Source organism: Macaca mulatta, chromosome 7 (assembly GCF_049350105.2).
Source record: "Macaca mulatta isolate MMU2019108-1 chromosome 7, T2T-MMU8v2.0, whole genome shotgun sequence".
NCBI lineage: Eukaryota > Metazoa > Chordata > Mammalia > Primates > Cercopithecidae > Macaca > Macaca mulatta.
This window is the reverse complement of record NC_133412.1, coordinates 7,605,084-7,629,140: the sequence shown is the minus strand read 5'-3', so window position 1 is coordinate 7,629,140 and position 24,057 is coordinate 7,605,084. Positions and strand designations below refer to the sequence as shown.

The following is a 24,057-nucleotide window of genomic DNA, read 5'->3' as shown; positions in this document are numbered from 1 at the left end:
GATCACATCAGTGAGCTCCCTGCAGTCTGCCCTTCTGCCATTAAGAAGCACTGGTCAGAACCTGGATGGTGGAGGAAGAGTGTGGTCAGAGTATTTATTTCCCCAGCATCTTCTCTCTCCCAGACGCCACACCTCCTGCCAGTGGCTATCTCCATCAGCCACTCTCACCCCTTGTCTTTTCGCCAGGTCCGATGGTAGTCCCAGGAATAGCAGTATCTTTCGCTGGTGTCCTTAAATCCTGCCCACTCCTTGGAAAGCAGTCCCTTTATGGAGTCCTTTTATCTCACAGTTTTGTGCTGCCTTTTCTTTCCTACCAGGGTCCTGATTGGTCCATCCACCAATATCAGAATCATACCAACCTACAGGTACTTCTCTTCTGTCTTCTTCTGAAACTCTAGAAAGTGCTTAGTAATTTTATTGGGTCTTGGCTGAGGGCCGAGAGAAGCTCTACTCCCTAACAGCACATTGCTGGCTGCAGCCCTAAACTCCTGGGACGACACATGTGGGGACGGCTCCATGGACCAAGCCTTGGAAGTGGAGGCTCCACTCCACAGTGGACATGAAGAGCTGGCTGAAGCCTGGGTCAGCACTGGAAGGAGATGCTTCCCCACCCCAGCAGAAGCAGGGCTTCCCACTGGCTGAGGACATGCTCCATGTGCACCATCAGCCCGTGCAGGCAGGCGGGGCCCCCACTGGAAGGAGCGTGGTGGGCCTGAGGAGACAGCCGTAACATCTTCCACATGCGTGCCTCAAAGACCCACAGATACGTGATTGTGCAATGTTTACAATGTGAATGATCATGAGTGAAATCGGCATTGCTTTGTCTCGGGAAGAACCTAAATCTGTTTTAGACTTTTGTTTTGGACTCATTATTTTCTCCTTAAACATTCCAAAGAAGAGAGTTTGTCTTGCTTCTTGAATGCTTTCTTCATTGGGATGTTAAGGCGGTGAGGAAACATTAAGGAGAAAGAAGGAGACTGTGGTCAGGTTTCATGCTTCCTTAACCTGGAAGCTGGAAGAGGCGGTGCAGGCAGGGAACCGACAGCTAAGGAAGGAACACGTCAGTTAGTACCCCAAAGTGTTGCTGGGTCAGCAGTCTCCTCATCTTTGCAGATCGGGAAACTGAGGCTCAGAGAGATCACCTGACTTGTCCAAGTCCACAGAAAGTGACGGGTCTCCTGTTTTCTCTAAAGCCCATGGTCTTTCCTATCTTTCGTTCAACGCCCACGGAGGAGTTGTCTGGGGACAGAGAGAAGCAAGGCAAAGAAGCATAGGGTTCTCCTTAGAGGAGGACTGGGATTTAGGAGCAAGGGGAAAAACTCAAGAGATTTCAGCACCACCTGGTTATCGGCCCCTCTATCCAGCCCATGCTGGCTAGAACACTGTCGGCCCGTAGAGCAGGAGGTGCGGTGCAGCATCTAGAATCCTAATTGAAAACTGCCCGGTGTCTGAGAACATGTGCCCTTCTCTTGCTCATAGAGTAGGTTAGGCCGGCTCACCATTCACCAAACCTAAAGGGCGCGGGCCTGCCGGCAGGGGCAACTCACCTGCCTGCTCCAAAGCCACCATCGTTGCCTGCTCGATCAAGTCCCGCTCGATGAAGCTCCTGAAATCCTCACTGTACACGCTCAGGTCTGGCAACTGGAATGTGTAGATTGGCATCTCCAGGGGGAACTGCTCGTTGTTGCATTCACTGGCCACGTGGGACCGGGCCAGGGAGACGATGGCTGAGCTGGCGTGGGAAATCCCCCGGGAAAGTCGCTTTTCTGCAGGGGGAGAAGGAAAGATAGCCACGAGGGCTGAATGGGTGTAGGTGCGGCTCTGTGTGTGTACATAAACACATACTGTGCACACGCAATACACACACAGGTACACATTCACGGACACATGCCACACATGCACATACCACACAACACACATCAATACACATGTGCACACATATGAACACACCACACATGTTCACACATATATACTACATGTGCACACACTTATAAGCAGAGATATACATGTGCATACACATACTGCACACATACACACACACATAAATGCACACACACGAATACAAAAGTATACACAGGAACATATGCATGCATACACTAGACACATACACACTGCACATCCACTTGCATACATACATGCACATATACTACATAGCATATGCATACATGCATGCACACACACATACATACAGATACTAGGCACATATACTACACACATACACACATGCCCATGTACATACACTACAGACTGTATACATACTATATACACGTACATATATAGATGTATTTGCACATACTACATACAGCACAAATACACAGGACACACAGTGCACATACATGTACAACATGCACAAACTATATGTATACACACATGTACACATACATGTGTGCACACACATACACATGCACACCCATATTCTCTCTGTACCAGCCCTTCTATCCTACAAGCCTGTTCTATCCTGCAGGCCTTCCCGCTGCTGGATTAATCACCATCACCTGGTATGTGGTACTTATTCACAAGAGTCAGGAAAGCACTTAGTAAGTGGGGAGCTGCGAGCCCACGGTACAGCTGCACATCAGCACTGTCAAAGAGCACCAGGCTTGCTCTTGGGTCTGCAGTTATCTCTAACTCGAGTCCACTGAGCTGTCCTCTCCCAGGACTAAATGGTACAAGGCAGACCGCTCTTTGTCTCGATGCCTTTATGCAGTTAATGCAAAGAAACAATCTCAGGCATCCACAGCGGCTCAGGTTTTAAGACAGGCTGTTTTACTAAAGTTACGCTGATAAATGCCTCCTACGTGGCCCTCCCAGGACACACAATATTCAGTCAGTCCATGTGTTTCTCTTCCGTCTGGCTATTCTTTTGCCACAGCACTCTAAAAAGTAATGCTCTCCTCTAGCTTTATTCTTCTTGGGCTTTTCAGCCAGGGAATGAGAAAGGCAGTGTGGGATTTCTCTAAGGTACAATATGTTACCATGTTAGGAAGTCAACTACCTAGAAAGTAGATGTATCCTCTTGGCGCTACAAAAGCACGCTTGTTTTTCTAAGCCCTGTGTTCTAATGACCAACATTGCACATAAAACAAGATTAAATATATGTTAGGAATAGGTTATCTTTTTTCACAGTCAGTGTTTTCAGTAAGGAGAAGTCTTTCTAGCAAGGCGGTAGATCTTTCATTTTTCTCAGGAAAGCACGGTCTCTGGTGTTTTATTCAAAAACCTGCTGCCTGTGTTGCCTAAATTAAGTCTAAATAAGGATTGTCTAAGCCCTGTGGCAAATTCCTGAGGCTATTCTCTGAGGTCCCAAGGACTCCCACTGTCCTTCAGTTCAGCCTGACCACTGGTGAGGTCTGTGCTCCTACAGGCCCCTCTGAGGTCCACGCTGACCAGCACACCACGGTCACGCGGAAAACCCAGCCCCAGCCTTCACCCGGAACAGCAGCGTCCTCCTTCCCCACTTGCTAGAGCACTGGACAGAAATGGCATTCATGGAGTTTTGTTAAAACAGACTAAAAAGCATCGGCTTTCGATCCTGTGGCAAGTTCGTTTTAAACCCAAAGCGAGTTCCCAGAAGGTTCATGTATTTTCCCATTAAAATGAATACAGAGTCACAGAGACAGACTGTATTTCACAATGGGTGGTTTAGATTCACCTTCAGTTTCACTCTGAGACCAATGGGTGGTTTAGATTCACCTTCAGTTTCACTCTGAGACCAACAGGATTAAGTTCTTCGTATTTTGAGGAAAGGTAAAAAGAGAAGTTAAGCCACACAGGCAGTTAGAAAGAAGAGGGAGGGAGCGTGCAGGCCCAGCTTGGGGGGTGGGGACGGCCCATTGCTTCCCACACTGGTTCAGGTACTTGAGTGCAGGAGCAGCCAAAGCTTGTGTCTTTCTACCTCGTGCAAGCCATGCTGAGGCCGCTCATCTTGCCACATACTACCTTTTTTGCATCTGGAAAGAAGGAACTGCCCCATTTTTGGGGACCCGATGGAGAGGGACATCAGGCATTAGAGAATTGAGGTGCTATGTGCACCCGCAGTTGGGGGGACAGACAATCTCGAGGCTGCTCTCAACAGTGGGCACCTGCTGGTCAGGGGCACCCATGCTCCTCCTGGCCCATCTATCAGCACTGACATGAGACACTTCAAGGGCCTTGGAAACGTGGTGATTCCTAGGACAACAGGATGCTGTTCTGCAGTTCTAAACATGAAATATTTGGAGTCTAAAGGAAAAAAGTATTTTTGAACTAAAAATATTAATAGATTGTGTTGAAGATCATATAATGAGAAATATATGCTCCCAATTCTAACATTTCCCGTGACACCCCAGGAATGCACATGTATCATCTCTCTCTCACACACAGAGTCACAAACACACACACTCACATACTGATTCTTTAAATGTGAACTCAGTGACTCTGCTTTTGGATGTATAAATAAAACGTTTTACAGGAATTATCATGATCAAAGTTATGTCTCAGAAAAACACAGAAAGATTAAAAAACAAAACAAAACATAGTATAAGAATGTACAGAATTTCCCTGCCACTGACAAAGGGGAGATGTATTAACTATAAATTCTTTTTTCATTTATTTTCCTTTTATTTTTAATTTTTACAGAGATGGGGTCTTGCTGTGTTGCCCAGTCTGGTCTCAAACACTTGGGCTCAGCGAGGATTACAGGAATGAGCCACTGCACCTGGCCCTGCATTTTCTTATTTTCTTAGTTTTTGTTGCTCTGGCACCTGGGACCTCCCCGACTGGGGAAAGCCTGCCCCTCCCGGGTGAACCGATGTTAGAGATGGCAAAGGCCTTGCCCGGCAGCATGCCTCTCCTATGCGGAGCCGCCAATCCAGAATCTACGCTCCCAACCACCCTCTCCAGCTGGCTCTTACTCTCCAGGAGGCAATGTTCCTTTGCCCTAAGCACTTCAGGCCAGGTATCAGGCAGCTGGAGACAAGCCCTTTGCCCCTGAGCTGGCTGCAGTTATGCACACTAGCTGGGGTAGGGGCTGCTCCCCCTGCCCTGCCTTCCCATAGAAACCATCACAAAGGCTTTGGTCCGTGCTTCCCCTCACTCCTACCTCCGCACGACCCGCGCCTCCCAATATGGCCCTGCATGCTGTCCTGGGCCTCCTGTTTCCACCTTCATGACAGTAATTTCTGTGTTTGTGTGTCTTGTGATACCTGATTAAAACGGATCCTGGGTACATTTTAAAACAAGTGGACAAAACTTTTCCTAAAGGGTGAGATAGAAATATTTTAGGCTTTGTGAGCCACGCAGTCTCAACTACTCACCTCTGTCTTTGCAGCACTACAGCTGCCGAAGACAGCACATACATGAGTGAGCGTGGGGGAGTCCCAATAAAACTTTACTTAAAAAACAGGCCAGGTTGGGCTGACAGGTCATTTTCTGGCCCCCGATTTAGAATATGAAATGTTCCATTTTCCATTTTAGCACACTATGGTTTCAGGAAGAACTCAACTAAAGGAGACATAAATTCAATTCGGAAACTCTATAATTCAATAGGAATTGATATGATTGCTCGCAAGCCTCAATTAATAGGATTATGCTGGGATAGAGTCCTATTTTTTTTTCTTAAATGGTATCTAAGAAAAGTCAGATCACAGTATGTAACAGCTACACTTACTAGGCCCTGATTCTGCCAACCTCTCTGGTAGCAGACGGGAGGTTCCTTGTAGCCCCTGGACCAGAAGGATAAGATAATGGGTTGGTTTGTTTGCTGCCAGCTCAAAAGAGCAGGAATGGCCATGTGGTCATCTGTCTGGACTGCTGCTGCATGAAAGATACCAGGAGCCTTAACCGTGTGCTACAGTCAAGGAAGGCCCTGAGAACAAGACCGAGCCAATGACTGGAAGGGGTGGTTCCTCTGGAGTCAGGTCTAATGGCAGAAATGAAACCAAATTTAAGAATAATCAACAAGAGGGGCAAGACAGTGCACAGCCTCAGTGTCCTGTCCTTACACCCACCTGGAGATCCCCAGGGGCAGGAGGTGGGAATGGGTGAGACCGACAGAGAGGGCCTGGGGTAGGGCGTCTGGTCCTGCCTTTCCTCTCTCCAGCATGGCTCCAGCATGGCCTGCCTTCCCTATCATCCCCCAGCCCCGACCCTGTGCCAGCTGGAGAACATCAGGTGGTGCTGGAGCACAGCTGGGTGGGGCAGCAGTCACCATGGGCACCACTTCCCTCCTTTCCCTAACATACGGGGGAGCTTGGCAGTGACACCGGAGCGGGGCAGTCCCTACAGGAAACAAGGACTTTCTAGAAGAGAGGAGCTGGGAGCAGCCCTCAGGAGATAATCCAGCTGTGCGGAGGGGAACGGGCAGGGAACTTCTAGAGGCCAAATGACAACATCCAAGGCTCTCCAGCTTGAGGACCCTTCCCCGCCTCCCATCTGGAGGAGCACCCACCAGAGCCTGTGCTCCGGCACAAGTGAAGATGGATGATAACTGCACGCCCCAGGAGCTTCCAGGGAAACTGTCACAGAAAGGCAACATAGTACTGGCCAGGAGGACTAGATTAAAAAATGAGCCTAGTAAATATGTGCAGAGAGATAAAGAGAATATCAGAATGCAAAAAAAAAATAATAATAATAATGACAAAGAATTAACTTGGGATGAAAAAAATTTAATGAGACTAATAATGCATTCATGTGCAGAATAAATGGGGATGTGAAAACATCAGGTCAAGTGAATCTCTTAGAAGACATGAGGAACAAGCTGCAAGAACACGATGGAGGAAGGGGTGGAAAGTGTTCAAAGAAAATAATTTCAAACTAGAGTTTTTAATCTACTAAATGAAAATATAAGTATACCATGTAAACCTTTTTAGGCACTCAAGGCCTTAGGAGATTCACCATGCAAAAATTCTTTTTGGAAGTAGTCTTTGAGGAAGTTTTTTGTTTTTTGTTTTTGCAAAATAGAAATGAATACATGTGAATAAATAAAGGAGTTAATTGTTATCTAAATAAGCAAAGGCAACAAAAAGTATCTAAATATGATTGAGAGCAAGTAGAGGCAGGACAGAACAACAAAAATCATATTAAGAGATGTATTTTGCAGGGGAAAATATAGTGGTTAAGTTTTTAAAAATAATAGGAAGAAAACCAAAATACTGATTTTAATAGAATAGCAGTAATTGCAATGTGAGTAAAAGTAGAATGTGTAACTTGCAAACCAGTAGAAAAATTCAATTAGATAGAGAAGATAGGACAGAAGGATGGATTGAATTAACTACTCAAAAGACAGAGATTCTTGGATTGGATAATAAAATAAAACCTAATAATAAGTTGTCTACAAGAATCACATTTAACATGAAAGGATAAGGAAAAGTTGAAATTACATCAGCAGAAAAAATGATATTTCTGGCAAATATGAACCAATAGAAAGCCAGGGTAGCTGTTTAATATCAACAAAAGCAGATTTCAAGATAAAAACTATTATATCAAATGGCTTGACAAAGAGACAGCCTATATATTGGTTAAAAAACATACTAGAGCAAGATAATCTAAAAAATTATGAATATACATATACCTAACAAGATAGCATCAAAACAAATACAGCAGAAAGGATGAAACTCAGAGAAGACACAGATAATACGTATTAAAATTTCTAACTCAATTATGGCTTTTCTAAACAACAGAATAAACAGTCAAGAATAATCCAAGATATAGATTCAAATATAGCTTGAATGATAGGCTGAGCTAATAGAAACAAATACAGCATTCATTCTCAACAGTTCAGGAGAGTCTACCTAATGCAATAAAATAAAAAACTGAATTAATTGTATAAATATGAAGAAGAACAATTAATTGTATAAATATGAAGAAGAACATTTGTGATTCTCTTAGGACAAACTATTAGAACTAATAAGAGAATTTATGTAGCTCACTGGATAAAAGACAAATAAGTAAAAAATGAGTTTCTTTTTTCCATGCCTAAAATCTGAACAGAATCTGAAGATGTTCAGAGGCATACATAATGTTCTTGGATAGAAGAACAATATTACAAATGCAAATTACTTTTAAAATGAAATAAAAATCTATTCCAATTCCACTCAGAATTATAATTTTAAGGTTTAGATGGCAAAATAAATATTCAAAAACAGCAAAAAAAAAAAAAAAAAAAAAAGGAAAAGCATAGCAATAGAAGGGTTTGCTTAGCAGAGAGTGATACCCTGTGAAACCACTGAGTCAAGTGTAACAGGGTGGCAGCCATGGGGTGGGCAGAACAAAGTATGCAAATAGGTCCAGGTATGTTGAGAATTTAATATAAGGCAAGGCTGGCATTTTAGTTCAGTTCAGTGGGGAAATGTACTTAAATAACTCACTCTCAATCCAGAAGAAAGCAAAACCAGATTATTTACTATTATAAAAATTTCAAATTGATGAAAAGACTCAAAGAACAAAATTTAAATTAAATATAAGAATATATTTCAGGCTGGGCATGGTGGCTCATGACTGTAATCCCAGCACTTTGGGGGCTGAGGCAGGTGGATCACAAGGTCAGGAGATCGAGACCCTCCTGGCTAACACAGTGAAACCCCATCTCTACTAAAAATACAAAAAAATTAGCTGGGCGTGGTGGCAGGCACCTGTAGTCCCAGCTACTTGGGAGGCTGAGGCAGGAGAATGGTGTGAACCTGCGAGGCAGAGCTTGCAGTGAGCCGAGGTTGTGCCACTGCACTCCAGCCTGGGTGACAGAGCAAGACTCCATCTCAAAAAAAAAAAAAAAAAAAAAAAAGAATATATTTCAGTAACTCTGTAGTCCAAGAAACCTTCCAAAGTGAGAGAGAAAGCTCATCAGCCATGAGAGCAAGATAATGTAAACATGTATGGGAAAACATTCTGAAAAGAAAGTCCTAAGGCAAGTGATACAGTGGGAAACACACACACACACACACACACACACACACACACACACACACACACACACGAAATATATGTTTTAGTCTTTATTACAAAGAGAGAAACAAATTGATAAGAAAAGGCAAACTAATCAATAGAAAATGGACAAAGTACATGAACAGCCAAGTTACAAAGGGGAAATCCAATGGCCTAACAAGCAAATGGCAAGATGAGAGTGTAAACAAGACACCATTTTCCACTCTTCAGAGTAGAAAAAGAACATAAACACATTTGATGCAGTTTGGATATTTGTCTCCAAATCTCAAGTTGAAATGTGATCCCCAGTCTTGGCGGGGCGGCCTGGTAGGAGGTGTTTGGATTAGAAGCAGACGCCTCATGAATGGCTTGGACCATCCCCTTGGTGATAAGTGAGCTCTTGCTCAATTCACACGCAATCTGGTTGTTTAAAGGTGTGTGGCACCTCCCACCCACCACTCACTCTCTCTTGCTCCAGCTCTGGCCATGTAAAGTGCCTGTTCCCTCTTTGGCCACTGCCATGATTTTAAGCTTCCTGAGGTCTCCCCAGAAGCTGAGCAGATGCCAGCACCATGCTTCCTTTAAGCCTGCAGAACCATGAGCCAAGTAAACCTCTTTTCTTTATAAATTACCCAGCCTCAGATATTTCTTTATAGCAATGCAAGAATGGACTAACATAGAAAATCAGTACCAAGGGGTACCTGAAAATGTGAAAGCAACTTAGGAAATGGGTAATGGGCAGAGGTTGGAAGTCTGGAGGGTCCAGAAGAAGACAGCAAGTGAGGGAAAGTTTGGAACTTCTTAGGGATTGGTTAAATGGTTATGACCAAAATATGGATAATGAAAATGGACAACAGAGTCAATCAAGGCTGAGGAGGTCTCAGATGGATATGAATAAATTATTGGGGACTGGAGCAAATGTCACATGTTTTGCCTTAGCATAAGGGAGGAGACCACCCCTCATGTTGTCTTATGCCCAATTTCTGCCTCCAAAGAAAGAAAAAGTAAAAACTAAAAGGCAGAAATGAAATCCACAAGCAGACAGCCCAGCACCACACCCTGGGCCTGGTAGTTAGAGATTGACCCCTGAACTAATCGGTTATGTTATCTATAGATTACAGACATTGTATAGAAAAGCACTGTGAAAATCCCTGTCCTGTTTTGTTCCAATCTAATTACCGGTGCATGCAGCCCCCAGTCACATATCCTGTGCTTGCTCAGTTGATCACAACCCTCTCATGCACACCCTGTTAGAGTTGTGAGCCCTTAAAAGGGATAGAAATTGCTCACTCAGGGAGCTTGGCTCTTGAGACAGGAGTCTTGCCGAAGTCCCCGGCCAAATAAACCCCTTCCTTCTTTAACTTGGTGTCTGAGGAGTTTTGTCTGTGGCTCGTCCTGCTCGTCCTGCTACAAGCAAAGAGCTCAGCTACATTCTGTTCATACCCTAGGGATCTGTGGAAGTTTGAACTTGATGATTTAGGGTATGTGGTAGAAGAAATTGATAAGCAGCAAAGTATTCAAGAAGTGGCATGGCTGCTTCTAACAGTCTGCATTCAGATGCTGGAGCAGAGAAACGAGTTGGAACTTATATTTAAGGGAAGCAGAATGTAAAAGAGAAGCAGAATGTAAATGTTTGAAAAATTTGCAGCCTAGCCATGTGGCAAAGAAAGAAAAAGCTTTTTCAGAAGAATTCGAGCAGGCTGAGGAGCAACTACTTGCTAGAGATATTTGCATAATAAAAAGGGAGCTAAGTGAGTGCTAATACCCAAGACAATGGAGAAAAGGCCCTAAAGCATTTCAGAGACCTTCACAGCAGCCCCTCCCATCAAAGGCCTAGAGGCCTAGTTGGAAAGAATGGTTTCAGGGGCCAGGCCCAGGGCCCTGCTACTTTGTGCAGCTTTGGGACACTGCTCCCTACATCCTGGCTGCTCCAGCTCCAGCCTTGGCTCAAAAGGTCCCAGATACAGTTTGGGCTGCTGCTTCAGAGAGTGAAAGCCATAAGCCTTGGTGACTTTCACATGGTGTTAAAAACCTGTAGACATGTAGAATGCAAGAGTGAATGAGGTTTGGCAACCTCAGCCTAGATTTCAGAGGATGTATGGAAAAGCCTGGGTGTCCAGGTAGAAGTCTGCAGCAGGGGCATAGCCCTCACAGACAACCTTACTAGGGCAGTGCCAAGGGGAAATGTGAGGCAGAAGACCCTACACAGAGTCCTCATGGGGGCACCGCCTAGTAGAGCCGTGAGAAGGGGGCCACCACGTTCCAGACTCCAGAATCGTAGATCTACTGGTGGCTTGCACCCTGCACCTGGAAAAGCTGCAAGCAGAGAGCAGCAGTGGGGGCTGAACTCTGGAAAGCCACAGGGGCAGAGCTGCCCAAGGTCTTGGGAGTCCACCTCTTGCACTGGTGTGCCCTGGATGTGAGATACAGAGTCAAAGGAGATTATTTTGGAGCTTTAAGGTTTAATGATTGTCCTGCTGGGTTTTGAACTTGTGTGGGGCCTGGAGCCCCTTTCTTTTGGCCAACGTCTCCCTTTTGGAATGGGAATGTTTACCCGATGTCTATACCCCATTGTATCTTGGGAGTGAATAACTTGTTTTTGATTTTACAGGCTCACAGGTGGAAGGGACTTGCCTTGACTCAGACGAGAGTTTGGACTTTTGAGTTAATGCTGGAACAAGTCAAGACTTTGGGGGACTGTTGGGAAGGCATGATTGTATTTTGCAATGAGAAGGACATGAGATTTGGGAGGGCCCAGGAGTGGAATGATATGGTCTGGATATTTGTCACCACCCAAATCTCATATTGAAATGTAATCTGCCATCTTGGAGGTGAGGCTTAGTGTGAGGTGTTTGGATCATGGGAGGGGGGAGATCCTTCATGAATGGCTTGGGCCATCCTCTTGGTGATAAGTGAGCTCTCACTCTGAGTTCATATGAGATCTGATCATTTAAAAGTATGCAGCACCTCTGCCTTCCAACTCATTCTCTCTTGCTCCTACTCTGGCCATGTGAAGTGCCTGTTCCCTTTGCCTTCTGCATGATTGTAAGCTTCCTGAGGCCTCCCCAGAAGCTGAGGAGATGCCAGTACCATACTTCCTGTAAAGCCTGAAGAACCATGAGCCAATAAATCCTCTTTTTAAAATAAATGACCCAACCTTAGGTATTTCTTTAATACAGTGCAAGAATGGCCTAACACACCATACACTGTAATATCCAGTGCTAGCAAGAATGAAGGGAAACACCCGGTTTCACACATGGTGAGTAGAAATATGTTAGGAAAGAAGTCCTAAAATTATTCAGCTAGAAACACACATGTGTTGGCACAGCAAATCCATTCTGGGAATGCAAACCTATAGAAACAAAAGCACCAGTATGTAAGATTACAGGTATGAAGATGTTTCTTTCAGCATTGCTTGCAGTGGCAATTAACAAATAATAACAACGACAAAAACCCAAGCAAAAACAGAATCACCATGAATACAGCAGTGATCTAAAAATTAACATATTATAGAGTAAAATGTAGCTATTAAGAGATTATGTTCATCATCGCCTGCTCAGTGAAACAAGCACTTTGCAGTGTGCTGTGCATTTGACTCTGACGTGTTTGATTTTGAACAAGATAGCAAGAGGAGCAGGAGGAGACCACCAGGATGTTATCAGTCATTATTACACTGGTGAGATCTAGGAGGTGTGCAGGAGAATGTTCTTAAGTGTTCCTCATATATCTCAGTATTGTTTCCTTTGTTATAATAAGCATGTCTTACTTTGATAATGAAGAAAAAGGATAGAGAAGATGGAGCGCATGAGGCAAGAAATGTGGCGCTGAACAGACTTGGAGACTGTTACTTTGGAAATAAGTAAAAGTACTAGAGATGTTTGGTCTGAAAAAACCAGGACTCCAGGAGGAATGCTGGTGTTTACTCACTTATTGGGCTTTTGGGGTCCTAGGAAATCAGACTCATTTTTCTGCTTTTCTGAGGTAGAGGCTGGAGCCATGGATAGAAGCAACAAAGGACATTTCGGCATAGTGTGAGGAAGAAGGCACTAAGAGTCCAATTTGTCTGCACCTGGGAGGTGATGACCCCACCATTCTTTGTACCACCCAACCCACCTGCGAGCTGCGGTGCACTGGCCTGGGCAGCTGTGCCCAGGCTCAGTCCCTCAGTGGTACCTTGGGCAATGTCGTCCTGCCTCTGCGGGCAGGGCCGCTCCACCTTGTGCCCGGGCTGTGGCTCTCGCTCTGGCTGCTTGGGACCCCTCCCTTCGTTGAACACATGCGGCAGATTGGCTGTGTGCACCTGGCGGAGCTGCTCATAGTCGCTCAGAGCGGCTGTCAGGTCCCAGTTTTTGCCTGTGGACAAGAAGTGACAAGAGGTGACAATATGAATGCATGAATTATGGTCTCATCATAGAGAAGAACCATGACAAGAAGGGTTTCCCATGAGGACATAAACTAATGAATTTTCTACCAGTATTTCTCATTTTTCAAAGGGGAAAATGGCCCTCTGCATGACTTAAAGTAGATTTCATACCCATAAGTGACGTCCATCTAAAATATGTGACTATACACAGTTTCAGAGCCTTTAGGTTCAAACACACACACACACACACACACACACACACACACACACACCCCTAAACATTGCACCCCCGATTATCACATTCGTCTTTGAAAATCAAGTTGTAGAGCTTACTCTCTGAGGGGAACAAAGCGTCAATTAAAGAAAAATGAATTGAAATAATTCTCAAAGTTTCTTTGGGCTTTTGCTCAGAGTTTTACTTTTTAAGCTTACTATGAGAGAAGCAGAAGCTTGGGGGGGATTCTCTTGTTAGTGAGTGTTGGTAGGAGATAGGCTTCCAAGCTCAGGCCCTGCACCGGGTGCGATGCCAGGCTGGGCAGGTGTGCCCTGCGTGGGTACACACTCAGCAGGGCTCCTACCCCGACACGGGGTGCTGGACTGGCACTTCGTAGCACTAGGCGCAGCCACACTGGGGAGTGGGAGGCAGCGTGGGCACTCCGATTCCTGACTCTGAGAGTCAGTGGACTTGTAACAGCAGGAAGGAGTGTCACACACTGCATCCGATTCAGTGAGGCATCATCCTATAGCACGACTGGGCAACTATAGTTAACAATATTGTATATTTCAACATAACCAGAAGCGTAGATTTGGAATGTTCCCAACACAAAGAAATGATGCATGTTTGAGTTGATGGATATCCCAATTAGCCAGATTTGATCACTACACACTGTATGCTTGTATCAAAATATCACATCTGCCCCGTCAATATGTACAACTATTATGTATCCATAAAAATTAAAAATTAAAAAAATTTTAAAAAGAAATCAAAGAATTAAAAAGTTAGCCTTAATTTTAAGGAGCAAATAAAAATAAGCTCCCCTCTTATCTTTTCCATTTTAAGTTACTGGGAACCCCAACAGATGTTACATCAAGTAAGGATGAGAAGGAAAGGCGCAGAGGCCCATGGTGAAACCCGAGGCTGGAAGACTGGGGCAGCCACAGGATACATGTCCTTGATGCCGGGATACTCACTTTTGGGAAGGAATGCAACCCAGAAGAACAGTCAAGAACACAGGTTCTAGAGCCTGGCTTTGAGCCCTGGTTCCACCTTCTAACTAATTCTCTGATGGTGAATATATCATTTCATCACCTAAGGCCTTGCATTCCTTCCTGTACAATTAGGATAACACAATCCATCTAATGAGAACTCTTATGAGGGTTAAATGAGAAAAGGAGATAGTGTTTGTAAAGTTCTTCCTTTATGGAAAGTGCTTAATAGATGGTAATTACCATTATTCTCATTAATTATAGGTTTTTGTTTTATGTTTAACTTCTAGCACTCGGAGTTAAAAGCCAGTGAGTAAGTGATAGAGCTGAGATTCAAATACAGATCTGCCTTGATTCAAACCTTAGCTTTTGGCGTTATCGTTCCCTTGAACCTGACCCAGCTTTGGACATAACAGGTCCTGGTTGCTGACACACCTCCTTCTCTACGTTGCTCACCTACCATGACCCTTCATAACCAGAGTTTACCCTTTCACCTGGATCCCCACTCTCCATCCCCACCTTGCCAATGCATTCAACTGCTGGGTTCTACTCTCTTCTCCACAGATTTACCTATACTCTGTGAGGTTCTCATTCGACTGTTACTAACGCCATGCTCCAAACACACCGCGGCCATAAAATCCATGGGAGGGCACTAGAGGCCTAATTCTAACATGGATATTTTCATACTTTCTCTTCTCTTGCACCCTGGGATGCTCTACGGTCCCTTCACTGGTTCCTTTGCCTCTTCCTGCCCATAAAACACATGGATTCCCCTAATTTTTCTTCTTGCTCTTCTTTACTCTTAATTTATACCCTCCTTTGAAGATTAAGTCCATCTCTATGAGAATAAGCTTAATTCTAGTTACAACTTATATCCTAAGTTTTAAAGCCAAATATCTTGACTATGGCAGATATTAGCTGACTATCCAGTTTCTATTCTCCTCATCTAATTCTATATGCTCAGAATTCTAATTTATTTTGGATAGCAATACACACAGCTCAAAATATTCATTTTCTCCTGCAGATCTTCAAAATATGTTCCTGTTGTCCTATCTTTCTGTATTTGCTTACTCTGTTCCTTCTTCCTGGAATAGTTCCTCCAAGCAGCAAGACAGTACAGCTGTATGGAAGAAGACCTTAACCAAAAGAATTCAAAGACTGAGGACGTTGCCTGTGAAGTTTTCCTTTCAGGATGCCTCAATTTCTGATTATCACCAAACAGCAAGTTATTGGATTACTAGCAGGCACAGGTTTCATGGTAAGAACTACAACCTCTAGTACAGTTTACTGCTGAAAATGTTTATGCCTTAAACTTCTAAATCATTTGATTTTTTTTTCATTGTCTTAAGAGGCAGTGGATTTCAAGTTAAATTTAACATATGTATTTTGGCACTCAGAGAGGGATGAGCTGCTTTAATTTAGTACAAAACCATCATAGCTCTGAAGAAAAACTATAAATCAGATATACATGAACTCACAAGAGGAGGTGAAACAGAAACTGACTGAACTCAGGAGGAAAAGGAGTCAAATTGTTTTAGGAATGAAGTTAAACTATAAGGGAGAAAAGAGAAAACAGACTACAGATTGCATAGCAAGAATGAATGATAAATATGAAAAATAAGGAGACAAAACAGAAATAAAGAAACACAGGGTTAAAGAAAAATGTTAGATATAAAGTAGGTAAAAAAAAAAAAATCCAACATACTCATAATTGGAGCCCCAAATAAGAAATCTAAAATAATGGAAAAGGAAAAAAAAGAATTTAAAGATTTTAATTAAAAAAACAAACTTTTTGAAATATTTGTTTTTACATATTTAAAGGGCACACTGTATAAGGAAACTGTTCTTAGTCAATACCAACATATATCCTTTAAAAATTATCCTCTTTTAAAGATAAAGATAATTTTTTAAATATGTAAGCAAAAAAGAAAGAAAATCAGGTTGGCAACATACTTCTTGGCAGCAACATTCAATGCCAAAAGACAGTAGGGCCATATCTACAAGATACTGAAGGAAAGAAAGCAATATGAGCTAAGAAGGTTTTATGTACATCCAGTCTACTCTTTTCTGTATAAAGGCTGTAGACAAACCATTTAAAACATGAATAGTTCAGAAAACATTTCTCAAATGGACACTTTTTGAGAAAACTACTAGAGGATGAACTCTAGCCAATCAAGAGATGAATAAGAGTTTGGCAAAGGAGCAGTCAGGCAGCAGTAAGTTTTCTTAACTGCACATCTAAGAAAAAGCAAAGGTAGAGATACAAGTGATAAAGAAGAATATCAATATTGTGTCAAAATGAAAATGACACAATCAACAAAAATGGTAGAATTTAGAAAGCAGAATAAATTTGCAATGCCTCAGCTGTTACACAAGAGACTGCAAAGATAATGTTTACAGTTGACAGGTCAGGCCAGGTGCAGTATTTCACACTTTTGGGAGGCCAAAATGGGCAGATCACTTGAGGCCAGGAGTTTGAGACTAGCCTGGCCAACATGGCGAAACCCCGTCTCTACTAAAAATACAAAAATTACCTGGACATGGTGGGACACGCCTGTAGTCCCAGCTGCTCAGAAGGCTGACGCACAAGACTTGTTTGAACCTGGGAGGTGGAGGTTGCAGTGAGCTGAGATTGCACCACTGCACTCCAGCCTGGGCGACAGAGCAAGACTGTCACAAAAATAACAACAATAACAAAAACACAAAACAAAACTACAGTTGACAGGTCAAATATGTACGTGTAAGCATATTTAATAGTAGAAGGGGAAACAATAAGAACAGACAAAAGATATACTATTGGTTAAATTAGATGGTAGAAGAGAGAGGGGAGAATGAAGGAAGAAGATAGAAGCTTGTTTTATTGAGGCATATAGGGAATAAACTGATATTGTCTAAAGAAAAAGGGATATAGGATATTACATAAAGGCAAACTTATGTAACCACTAGTTATAAACATAATTATAAGTAGTTATAGTTGTTATATACCAGTGGTTAAAAAAGTAACCATTAACATAATTTTTTAAATATCAGAAAAAATATTCTAAAATAAAAAGCTAAGATAGCATAGTGAAAGACATTTAAAATATTTATACAGAAAAACAGAAACTATGACAGAACTAAAACCAACCATATCTGTCATAGCAATAAATGTAAGTAGGCTTAACACAACTATTTAAAGAAAAGGATTTTTACATTATCTCTAAAAAGAAAGATGAATCATTTGCTGTATATAAGAGACACATCTAGAGCAAAGTGATTTAGAAAGGTCACAACTAAAACAGATAGACAGTAGTTTATCAGGTATACAAGACAAAGACAAAACAACAATAACAACAGAACTGAGGTTATGATCTTGTATCAAACAAGGTAGAATTCAGGCCAAAAAGCATTAAGTAAGATGAGGAAAACCACCTTATAAGGCAAAAGTGTTCAATTGGCAATGAAGTGTATTAATCATGTTTTTTATTCTTTGTATTTTATGATGCTTTGACATCCTGGGGCCTTTGTGACCTGGGAGAGGCTGCATCTCCTTGGGCTAGCATATTCCTAGAGATAACAAACTACTCTTCTGCAAGCCTGCCTTTCATATACAAACCCATTAATCCAAAGCCCAGACCCCTCAACCACAGCCTTTCCTACAATTCCAGGCCAATATTCCCCTCCTCTAATCAGCCCAGGGCCAGGTACCAGATAACTCAGAAGGGTCCCTCCACCTTGGGCCTGCTGGAATTACTCAGACGAGCCAACCCTCAACCAGCTTGGCCTGCTTGCCGTGCCCTGCCCAATCCTTCCCATGGAAACTGCAATAAAGGCTCTTGCTCTGGTTTTTCTCCTGCTCCCTCTGCCTCCTGACTATGAAACAGAAACAGATTAAACTCAGGGGGAAAAAGGAGTCAAATTGTTTTAGAAATGAAGTTAAAGTATATGGGAGAAAAGAGAAAACACACTACAGATAGCATAGTAAGAATGATAAAAACGAAAAATAAGTCAAGTAGCCAATGTAAAACAGAAATAAAGAAACAGGGCTTCCCCACATGGCCCTATGTGTTGCGTCATGCACCCTGCTTCTAGGGAATTGTAAGTAACAAACTTCTTCCTGTATAATAATAATTTCCATATCTGCACACCTGGTTAAAACAAATCCAAAGTACATATGGAAACAGAAGATATAAGAGGTATGAATATCTGCACAGTAAATTAGAAGGCAGAAACTTTATACGGCGGAAACTACCATGAAACACTAAGATCACCACACTGACATACACAATTACCTAGAGCATACCATAAACAGCAGGAGTGACTACAACATGGTAACAAACAGCCTGCAAATCCTGGAGGTCGTAACAACACAGGTTTACTTTTTACTTGTTCCACACATCCCCCATGGGTTGACTGAGCTCTGTGACATACCTTGTCATTCCAGGATTCTGGCTCATAGAGCAGCCACTCTATGCCTATGACTGTGGAAGAAGGATACAAAGCCAGGAGCATCTGCCATCAACAATCAAACACTCTGGGCCAGAGGCGATATCTCACCTCTGTTACAATCCATGGCAAGAACTAGCCACAGGCTCCCATCCAAACACGGGGCCCAGGAACTACATCCTCCCACGTGCCCACAAGCGGGAGTCAGAGAGCGGGACATAGTCCGTGAAGAGCATTAGTGCTTAATACACTGGATGTAAAATTAACACACATAAATAAATAGCCTTTATCTGTGAAGAAAAAGGTGTTAGAAGACATACTGGAAGAATATTCCATACACAATTGCAACTAAAATGATAAAGTAGTGAGGGATATATTTAAAAGAAATACACACAACGTGAAAGGAAAATAAATCTCAAGACCCCAAAATCACTAAGCCAAAGGGTATCAGGCAAACCTGCCTCCCATTTTATTTCTAAATAAGATAGCTACAAAGATAAAAAACACTACATACCTCCCTCACAATTTGCTCACAAGGAAATTCCTTATGGGCTTCAAGATCTTCCTTTAGGGCCTCAGAGCCCTAAAACAGTTCTGTTGCATTTTACCCTGGCAATATACATTGATAGCTCATCTCCGCAGGTGTGGGACAAAGGACAGCCAGAACTCTTAAGTTCTGTTTTAAAGTTCTAAGTCATCTTAGAGATACCTAAGTCATCTCTCTGCTCACCTGAGACAATTGCATATCTGGTTGCTTCCTCTGCCCTATTGTTTATGTAAAAATTCAGATTTACTGAGTCAGACTAAAGCATAAGTGACTATTCCTCTACCTGCCTCTCTCATGTAAATTGTGTATTCAGTGTAAGGCTGATCAAAGACCCAAAAGAAAGCAAACTTTTGTCTCTTATCTACCTATGACCTGGAAGCCCCCACTTCAAGTTGCCCCACCTTCCCAGACCAAACAAACATACCTCTTACACATATTGATTGATGTCTCATGTCTCCCTAAAGTGTATAAAACCACACTGTGCCCTGACTACCTTGGGCACATGTGCTCAGGATCTCCTGAGGGCTATATCATGAACCATTGGTCACTCATATTTGGCTCAGAATAAATATCTTCAAAAGTGTTACAGGGCTTGAATCTTTCTGTCAACAACAGTATAAATGTGGAAAACTTATAATATTCCTCAAGGGCATACAAGTTAAACTGTGCATACCATAAACTGAAAATCCTAATCCCCACCAACTAACCAAATGAACCCTCTCTGGGCCAAGGGGACCCCAGAGACACCTGAAAAACTGAATTCCTGGACACAACTGACCAGCATTAACATTAAAGTACAGATCCTAAGACTGACCAAACAGACTGTGTGGCAATGAGATACCAAATTCCAACCTGACTCTGAGATAGCATCACAAGACAGATAATAGACCCTGAATGAAATCAAATATATTTTACTCCAAAATATATTTCTTTGACATATTTTATAATGGCTCTGCAAAGCTATCTTTGTGGGGGAAATTTGCATTTGTAGAGAATCTCCATTAACGCAGCTAGCACTTTCCTGGTTGCAGGAAAGATTAAGTAAGAGTCTGACACATTGAAAGGTCTGAAAAGAGACATTTACAATGTATTCTCTCTGAAGGCTGCTAGCTGGAGGCTGCCTCTACATAACAAGAATGTTGGCTTCCACAATCCCTTTATCTTAACTCAAGCATTTCTTTCTACTGACTTCAAATCTTTAGGCAAAGCTTAACTCTTTCAACCAATTGCCAATTGGAAAATCTCTCTGAATCCACCTATGACTGTGACCATCCCCACTCCCTGCCTTTCTAAGCATCTTTGAGATGTCCCACCTTTTAAAGTTGAACCGATGTATATACCTTACATGTATGGATCCATGTCTTTGCTTGTAACTTCTGTCTCCCTAAAATGTATAAAACAAAACTGTAACCTCATCACCTTGGGCGCTTGTTCTCAGGACCTCTTCAGACTATTCCCCACGTCATGGTCATTCATACTGGCTCAGAATAAACCTTTTAAAATATTTTACAGAATTTGTTTTTTCCAGCAACAATACTATGTTCCTAGTTTAGGAGACTTAATGTTGTAATTTATTCCTCTAACTTACACATATGATTTGATTCCAGTAAAAACAAAACAAAACAAAAAAAACAGAAGCAGGTTTTGTTTTCCTTCCTTGGAATCAGACAAGCTGATTTTAAATTCACATAAAAAAATAAGGAAGAATAACCAGAGAAACTCTGAAAAGTAAGTACAAAGAGGAGGAAGGAGCACTCTGAGACACTGGCATGAACTCTACCGCCTCAATGACTGGTTTGTGATCAGACTCAACAATGGAACATAATGGTGTAAACCAAAAATAAAATTCGAAGGCCCCCCGACAACCATCTAAATAGGCTCCTTCCTGGGCCAGGGTACCCTAAAATTTAACCGGAAAGACTGGGGAAGGCCAGGGTGGGAAGTAGGGGTCAGACAGGCCTCATTATGCCCTCCTCCTTCTTGGAATGCAGGAAAAGCCAACCAGCATTTAACATCCAACATTTAACATTTAAACATCCACATTTAGCATCTAGCATTTAAAAGCTGACCAGCATTTAACATCCACATTTAACACCCAGCATTTAACATCTAATTGGACTTAAGTCTGATAAGAAACATTTAAAATCTATTCTCTCTGAAGCCTGCTACCTGAAGGCTTCATCTGCATAATAAAACTTTGGTCTCAACAACCTCTTTATCACAACCCAGACATTCCTTTCTATTGATAACAACCAACTGCCAATTAGAAAAATTTTAAATCTACCTATAATCGGGAAGCCCCCACTTTGCACTGTTTCACCTTTCCAGACCAAACCAATGTCCTTTTCCTTTCTTTTTTTTTTTTTTTTTGTTTTTTGAGACGGAGTCTCATTTTGTCACCCAGGCTGGAGCGCAGTGGTGTAATTTCGGCTCACTGCAACCTCTGCCTCCCAGGTTCAAGCAATTCTCCTGCCTCAGCCTCCCGAGTAGCTGGGACTACAGGCTCCTGCTACCATGCCCAGCTAATTTTTGTATTTTTAGTAGAGGCAGGGTTTCCCCCATGTTGGCCAGGCTGGTCTCAAACTCCTAACCTCAGGTGATCCGCTGCCTTGGCCTCCCAAAGCACTGGGATTACGGCCATGAGCTACTGTGCCTGGCCGCAATGTACATCTTAAATGTATTTGACTGATGTCTCCTGTCTCCCTAAGATGTATAAAACCAAGCTGTGCCCAACCACCTTGGGCACATGTTATTAGGATCTCCTGAGGCCTGTGTCATGGGCCATGGTCACTCATATTTGGCTCCAAATGTCTCTCCAAATATTTTACAGAGTTTGACTCTTTTCATTGACAATGAAAAACCCCAAAGAGAATCAAATACACACAAAATGTTAAAAGACAGTTGTCAACTTGGGAAAATGTTTGCAACTCATATCACCTACAAGGGGTTTATATCTGAAGAATGTCAGGTCCTGGAAAAATCTGAGGAAAAAACACGAGGCAGGAAGTTTGTCAGGGGATTGGGCAGAAAAAGTAGCAGGCCCACAGTGCAGGTGCAGTATATTGTAACAAATACTGTAATAAAAAATATTTTTTTCTTTAAGTCAGGAAAGTTCACCTTTTCACTTAAATGAAACACATTATGGCTTCTTTTTGTCTTATACAAAATGCCAGTATCACTATTCTTGTACTTTGGGGCCACTATTAAGTAAAAGAAGGGTTACTTGAACACAGGTACTGTGATGCCAGGATAGCTGATCAGATAACTGAGATGGCCACTTAGTGATGAATGGGTGGGTGACATGTACAGCCTGGACCCACTGGACAAAGGTATGATTCACATCAGGGTGAGATTTCATCATGCTACTCAGAATGGTACATGATTTAAAACTTATGATTTCTGGAATTTTCCATTTAATATTTTCAGATCGTGATTGACCGCAGGTAAAACTGAAGCCTTAAAAACTGAAACCGTGCATAAGGGGGGCTATTGTATGTATGTGCCTGTGTGTATGTATATATGTATATATGCACATGTATACACATACACACATGCACACACATATAATAGCTCCCCTAATCCACAGTTTCAATACAGATATACTCTCTCTACATATAGTACATATGTGTACTCATACACACTATATATAGTATGTGTGTGAGTGCATGTGTATGTATCTGTGCCACGTAATCCGCTGTTTTGTGAGTTTTCCATTACTTGGAGCCCAACGCATTCCTAAATAATGTAGGGAAAAATACAGGAGAACAAACAATGGCAGGGGGAACTATGTGCTATGTAGAAGTATAGATTCCACCAGGATATCTAGGAAAGAACCACCATCATTTGGGATCCAAGGGGCTCCCTGGGGGAAGTGTCATTTTTTGTCTGAGATCAAAAAGAAGAGTAAAAGTTGTCTTGGCAAAGAAGCCAGGAGGGTGAGCAGAGAGAGGGGTGTTACTGGACAGAAAGCTGCATCTGGATAAATCTGGAAGTAGAATGGGCAAGCACATTCAAGGTACTGAGGTCATTAAGTGTGGATGAAGTGGAGAGCAGCAGGAGGAGAGGTCTGGTTAGGATGATGGTAGCAGGATAGCAGGGAGGAGAGAGACGCCTTGCAGGAAGTGTACAGTGGGGTTTAGATTTGACCTGAAAGGCAAAGATGAGTCACTGAGGCATTTTTCAATAGAAGTGAAACATGATAAGATTTTTAATTTAGAAAATAAAGTATTTGCATTTCAGAAAAATTACTCTGGTTGCATAGCAGAGACTGCATTTGCATTTGCACAATACTGGGGCAAAACGAACGTTAGGAGGACACCTGTATTAGTCTTGTCTCATGCTGCTAGTAAAGACATACCCAAGGCTAATTTATAAAGGAAAGAGGTTTAATTGACTCACAGTTACACATGGCTAGGGAGGCCTGACAATCAAGGTGGAAGGTGAATGAGGGGTAAAGTCATGTCTTACATGATGGCAGGCAAGAGCTTGTACAGAACTCACATTTATATAACCATCAGATCTTGTGAGACTTATTTACTACCATCAGAACAGTATGGGGGAAACTGTCCCCATGATTCAACTATCTCTACCTGACCCTGCCCTTGACACATGGGGATTA

At 42.5% G+C, this 24,057-nt stretch overlaps 1 protein-coding gene across 3 annotated transcripts in view; it reads right to left on the bottom strand.

Moving 5' to 3' along the window:
- Window positions 1-24,057, bottom strand: part of OTUD7A (OTU deubiquitinase 7A) — a 374,444-nt gene that overhangs the window by 80,680 nt on the left and 269,707 nt on the right. For all 3 annotated transcript variants that reach the window (XM_015141768.3, XM_028850656.2, XM_077939014.1), the window contains 2 exons: window positions 13,072-13,251; window positions 1,548-1,766 (listed from right to left, as the gene is read on the bottom strand). In XM_015141768.3, coding sequence (XP_014997254.3) covers window positions 1,548-1,766; window positions 13,072-13,251 — 399 coding nt within the window. The remainder of the gene's footprint in view (window positions 1-1,547; window positions 1,767-13,071; window positions 13,252-24,057) is intronic.